The sequence below is a fragment of the Phaseolus vulgaris genome, chromosome 8 (genome assembly GCF_000499845.2).
Source record: "Phaseolus vulgaris cultivar G19833 chromosome 8, P. vulgaris v2.0, whole genome shotgun sequence".
Lineage (NCBI taxonomy): Eukaryota > Viridiplantae > Streptophyta > Magnoliopsida > Fabales > Fabaceae > Phaseolus > Phaseolus vulgaris.
Genome location: NC_023752.2, coordinates 9,373,393 through 9,380,142, shown reverse-complemented (window position 1 = coordinate 9,380,142; position 6,750 = coordinate 9,373,393). Strand labels below are relative to the sequence as shown.

The 6,750-nt window shown below is 26.7% G+C and overlaps 1 protein-coding gene across 1 annotated transcript; it reads left to right on the top strand.

Moving 5' to 3' along the window:
* On the top strand, positions 1-1,296 carry LOC137826174 (mitochondrial pyruvate carrier 1). The gene is made up of 4 exons (XM_068632048.1): positions 1-113; positions 746-800; positions 909-1,044; positions 1,122-1,296. Exons 1-4 carry the CDS (start codon positions 18-20, stop codon positions 1,150-1,152), a joined length of 318 nt encoding a protein of 105 aa, XP_068488149.1. The 5' UTR covers positions 1-17; the 3' UTR covers positions 1,153-1,296.
* Positions 1,297-6,750: the final 5,454 nt, after the last annotated feature.

Below are 6,750 nucleotides of genomic sequence, written 5' to 3'. Positions count from 1 at the left end.
GCAATAATATAAAAGACATGGCTTCTAATTTCCGAGCATTTTGGAACAGTCCAGTTGGTCCCAAAACAGCACATTTTTGGGGACCTGTTGCCAATTGGGGTTTTGTTGCTGCTGTAGGTTATTCTATTTTTTTCATTCTCTTTCAAATTAAATTATCACTGAATTATTAAATATTTTTAAATTTAGAAATTAAAAATAATTTATCACTATAGAAATTAAAAATAATTAGTCACTATATTAATTAAATTAAATACTATTTTAGAAACTAAAAAATTATTAATATTTAAAATGATTTTCTATTATTATTAATAAAAATTTATAAAATAGTTTTAAATTGATAACTAAATTAGTTTTCAAAATTTTAAATATTAATATTTTAGATTTTAAATTAGTCTTTAAAAGATTAATAAAATTTAATTTAAAATAAAAATAACCAAATTATTAAAATCTTAATAACTAATGATTAAATATTAATTTAGAAACTATTTTATAATTTTCATTAATAATCAAATCTACATGTTAATAATTTTTTAGTTTATAAAATAATCTTCAATTTAGTCTAATTATTTTAGCTTTTAAAATTAATTTTTTACTGAATGAATTTTTTTATACTGAAGTAAATTAAAAAAAATTTATATTACTTAAAGATTTGTTGGGCACTAAAACAATTCACGAGGTTCACAATGAATTTCTTCCAGAGACATTACATGTTCTTGATTAAACTGTGTGATGTGTTTGGTTTCAGGGTTTGGTGGACATGAAGAAACCTCCGGAAATGATCTCTGGCAACATGACAACAGGTTGAAATGATCTGCTGAAGGAAACTTGGAATGTTCTTATAACAATGAGAATCATTTTGTGTGTTTAATAATGTTTTTTCATTTCTTGTGTTTGAGTTGGTACTGCAGTGATGTGTGTTTATTCAGTATTGTTCATGAGATTTGCATGGATGGTACAACCTCGAAATTATCTACTTCTTTGTTGCCATGCATCCAATGAGGGTGTGCAGTTATTTCAACTCTCCCGTTGGGCAAAGGCGAATGGGTATGCAACTTACCATTTCATTATATGAATATTGCTTTTTCAGGTCTAAGCCTTCATGGATATTTTGTTTTGTATAGGTACCTCTCAAAGAAGAAGGAGGATCTTTAATCCAAGCACTTTGATGTTAAATCAAATTCTTTTTTATGCACAATCAATGAATTAAATTATTTATTATTTAGAGTAATTAAGATATACTCCAAACCATATACTCATATTTCACAAAGATCAAGACTAGAAAAGACCTCTTGTAAGAAAAAAAACAATTTCTACTCCAATCAAATAAAAAATATAGAGTATGCAAATCCAACTTAATCTATTGGTTAATCATAGGGCTCCTATAATAATGATAAATTTTTGTATTGATTTGATTATTCATGTAGATCAACAATGGGTTTTTACATTTTCATAACCGAAATTCATGGATTGTTTTCCTAGATGTATATTTGGTATTGAGTAAAAAAAATTTTCAGCTTAATCAATGTAATATCCATTTTAGAAAAATCTTTCGTGTATGCTATTTTAAAGGGCAAAAGTCTAGTTTCGTCACTATGTTAAGTGATTATATATTAATATGTTGGTAAAGTTTTACGTTAGTTGTACTACTAGTTTTTAAATAACTTATTATAAGATAATTTTTAATTAAATAAGTGTAAAAAACACTAATTCTTAAAGAATTTAACAGTTTTAGAAATATATAAACATGTAATCAAGCAACACTTTTAACTAGACACTTTCATATTCTTATGTATTTAAAATTAGGATGGAACTATTTTTACAACTCATTTATTAAAAAAAGAAATTCTAAGAAGAGTTTTCTCCTAAAGATTATTACTATAGCAAAACTAATAAACATAACATTTTTTTAAAGAGTTTATTCCTTTTGATTTAGGTGAATAAATTATTGTTAATTTATAATTAATATCTTCTTCCTTTAGACAATAATCATATCACAAAATATACATATTGCTCATTTAATTTAATTTTTTAATTTTGTGCTAAATTGATTTTTTTACTTCTGTTTTGTAAGATAAAAACATCAAATGTTTTATCTTTAATCTTTATGTTTTAAATACAATTTATTCTATTTAAAAAAATTATTTACAAAAATTACAACTTTTGATATAATTTGTTTTAAATAAGTTAGATTCATTAGATTAATGTCCTCAATTTCACGTTATACCAAATGTCATGTTTTCATAGTTAATTTAGATTTTACACATAAATCGCGTTAAATACTTTAATTTTCGTGAAAGTTGATAATTTAATCATTTTAATTTCATAATATATAAAGAATACATATGTCTTAGCTAATTTTCACAATATTTATGTGCGTGTGCATGTGTGTTACAACAATTGTGTGTTATAACAATTGTATCTTGTTCTTCGATCAAAGTTTTTCTTAGTATTAGGAGGATTTTTGTTTATGGCTTCAGGCATAAATTGAGGTGCATGATGATCTCATTTTCTAGAAACATAACAAGTTTTTTTTTTCTTTCTTAAAGGTGGGGTTATAAGCATTAGGACAATAAAATATAAATTTAATTTTCTTCTTATGACAAGTTTCCTTTGTTAGAAAATTATGTAACATTGTAAAGTGATTCATGTGAAGCCTGGATGTGATTTGATATTATAAAAGGGCATATTGGTTAATTTGGGAGGTTAGGTTATATATATCTTATGAAACCTGATGAAAACCTAATCTGATGGAGATTGGGAAACATAAAGGAGATAAGGTTTTGTCTCTACAAATGAGGTTGTCTCACTGTTGGCCATTAATAAAGAGTGTGTCAAGAAAATAAAATTGCAAGAGATAGATTGAGAAGAGGTGATTGAAGAAACTACTCAGATAGGGACTCTCATGGATCAAGGTAGGTGTCTATCTCTATTATATAAAATGTATGGAATATGAGGATCATATATTGTAAGATCCTTATGATGTCCATTATTTTTCATTATTGTGGTATCAGAACATTGTTGTTCAAATTTATGATTGTTCATGAATGATGTTTTTTCCAATTTTATGAACCCTTTTAAAATTAAGAATATTGCAATACCATTTGAGGATAAACTTTAAGGTTTAATTTATCCATTTATTTCCACTATGTTATGAATTAATTTCAAATTAAAATAATGAAATCTCAAGTCTTTCGCTACATCATAAATCATGAATTTTGTTTTATTTGAATGTAAGAGGAAAAAGTTAAGATAAATAAAAGTAATTGCATAAATATATATTTGTATATTTTGTTGATGAATGATATTATTTTTGTTGAAATTAATTGTATGATAGATTTGTAATCACCAAAGTGATCAAATCTTTATGTTTTTTTTTCCTAATTCCAAAGTTCATGAATGATATTATTTATGGAATTATTTGTATAATAGATTTGTAATCACCAAAGTGATCAAATCTTTATATTTTTTTTAATTCCAAACTTCACGAACGATATTATTTATGGAATTATTTGTATGATAGATTTGTATTCGACAAAGTGATCAAATCTTTATGTTTTATTTAATTCCAAATTAGTGATGAATTTTATTTCAATTATCTACAGAATGAATGCTAAACTATTATTTATTTATGGGTTAATTGAAATTCATTATTATAAGGCATTTGTGGATCGCCCAAAGGTTGATTAATTGTACTTATAATTAATGGATATGATTGTTGGTAGTGAGTATGTGTTATTAGTTTTATTTTGTACATCCAAAGATAACAAATATTTCTAGTTAATGCATATGTCCTATCAAGTAATGTTAATATTATTAACATCATTATGTTTTGTGTAATAATGTATCACTCAAAGGATTAATATGCATAAAATGTTTGTTTTATTTGAATTTGTATTGTATGTTTAGTTTATGACTCAAAGTATTGATGTTAAGCATGTGTTAATTGTAGTATTTTTTCCCGTGTCTTTACATTCGCATGCTAAGTCTATTTTTGTCTTTAATGGATTGAATTTTCCTAATTGGAGTGAACAAGTCCAATTTTACTTAGGTGTGTTGGATCTTGATTTGACCTTTGAAGTTGATAAACATGTTGTTATTACTGATGCTAGCAGCATTGAAGAGAAAAATCATTATAGGGTTTGGAAAAGGTCAAACAGACCTAGCGTGATGTTTATGTGAATGATCATAACAAATAATATTAAGTTTTCTCTTCCCAAAACTGGAAGTGCAAAAGAATTTATGAGATTTGTGGAAGAGCGCTCCCAAACTATTGATAAGTCTCTTGCTGGGACATTATTGAGTACCTTAACTATCATGAAATTTGATAGTTCTCATACTATGCATAAACATGTCATTGAGATGACAAATATTGCAACAAGACTTAAGTTTTTCTTGGAATGACAATGGTTAAAGTTTTTCTTGTGCAGTTCATCTTGAACTCGTTACCGTCTGAGTATGGTCCTTTTCAAGTGAACTATAATACCATGAAAGACAAATGGAATGTGCATGGATTGCATAGTATGTTAGTTTAGGAAGAGACCAAGGAAGTCACTCCATTCATTATGTGAATAATCAGAGAGCTGAAAAAGAAGGTTCATAAGAAACATGGAAAAATTAAAGGACCAATAAATATTAACGAGCCTCTACTAAAATTTAGAAGAAAAATGATAAATGTCATTGATGTGAGGATTTTGGACATTTCTAGAAGGATTGCCCTAAACGTAAAACTTGATTCGAAAAGAAAGGTCAGCATAATGTTTATGTATGTTTTGAATCAAACTTAACTGAAGTTTCACATAATACTTGGTGAATTGATTATGGATTAACAACTCATGTTTCTAATGTGATGTAATGATTCCTTTCAACCCGAATGAGAAGTTTGTCTTCATGAGGAATTAAGTGAAGGTTCCAGTGGAAGTTGTCGATATTTATCGTTTAATCATTGACACTGGATTTCATTTAGACTTGTTTGATACTTTTTATGACCTAGTATTTTTAGGAATTTAATTTCTTTGTCTAAACTTGATGTTGATGGATACTCTTTTAAGTTTGGGAATGCTTGTCTCAGTTTGTATAAGCATACTTGTATGGTTGGATTTGATTCACTTTATGATTATTTATATAAATTGAATCTTGGTAATTTATATGATGAAACTCTTACGACCTCGCATTATAATATTGACACTAAACGTAATTTAGTGAATGAATGTTCTGCTCACTTGTGGCATAAGCGTTTGGGCACATTTCCAAAGAAAGGATATAAAGATCAGTAAAGAATTAAATACTTCCAAATTTAGATTTTACTGATTTGAATGTATGTGTGGATTGTATTAAAGGCAAACAAATAAAACACACAAAGAAAGGAGTCATAAGAAGCACTTAGCTTCTTGAAATTGTACACATGGATATATGTGGACTTTTTTTTATGTAAATTCCTTCAATAAATAAAGGTATTTTATCACCTTTATTGATGTTTTTTTCACGTTTTGGTTATGGCTATCTACTACATGAGAAATCTCAAGCAGTGAATGCCTTGGAAATTTGTATAAATGAAGTGGAAAGGCAATTAGATAGAAAGGTGAAATTTGTTAGGTTAGATAGAGGTGGTGAATATTATTGAAAGTGTGATGAAAGTGGACAACACCTTGGTCCATTTGCTAAGTTCCTTGAGAAACAAGGTATTTGTGCTCAATGCACAATTTTAGATACACCACAACAAAATGGTGTGTCAGAAAGGCGTAATCAAACTTTAATGGATATGGTTATGAGCATGTTAAGTAATTCATCTATACATGTATCAATGTAGATGTATTCTTTAAAATTGTAATGTATTTGTTGAACATGGTTCCTAGAAAAGAAGTTCAAAAGACACCTTTTGAATGTTAGGTTGAGACTGGATGTTTGGGGTTGTCAAGCATAAATTAGAATATACAATTTGCAAGAAAAAAATTGGATGCAAGAACAACCAATGGAAATTTCATTGGTTATCCACTAAAGTCAAAAGGGTATATGTTTTACTGTCTTACCCATAGGTTATCCACTAAAGTCAAAAGGGTATATGTTTTATTGTCCAACCCATAGTACAATCATTGTTAAAACTAAAAATGTTTGGTTCATTGAGAATGGTGAAACTGGTGGAAGTAAAGCTTCAGGAAATGTGGAGATTAAGGAAGTTAGAATACAAGTTCCTTTAACCAGTACCTCCACGATAATAATATATAATATTAGACTTTTGTCTAACCACATCTTTATAAATGTATTTAAGAATAAAGAAATCTCAAATATTTTTAGCTTCCTTATAAAAATAATTTACATCGAACAAATAGTTAGATAATGCATTAAGTAAGGTAGACAATATAACTTATTTGTATGAGACTAACTATTGATGTGTTTGGTAGAAACATTAGAATAAGACACTAATACAAAATAGTAACTAACATAAATACATGTGACATAAGAAAATACTTGTTTGTTTTATGTTGGTTAATAATTTGATAAATAATTTTTGTCTAAAAAATTTAAACAACAAAACATTTATATAGCTAAATTACCTATTTCAACTTAAAGTAACTAATACAACAAACTATTAAACAAAATAAAATTGTATATGATATACCAAGTATTTAGACAAAATAAAATAATTTCTCTATGATATTAAAGTATAACTAAATTATTTTTAATAGATATTTAAGTGAGTATTTTTTTAAAAATAAAATAAAAATTTGCACTAAAATTTTCACCTTCCTTTTT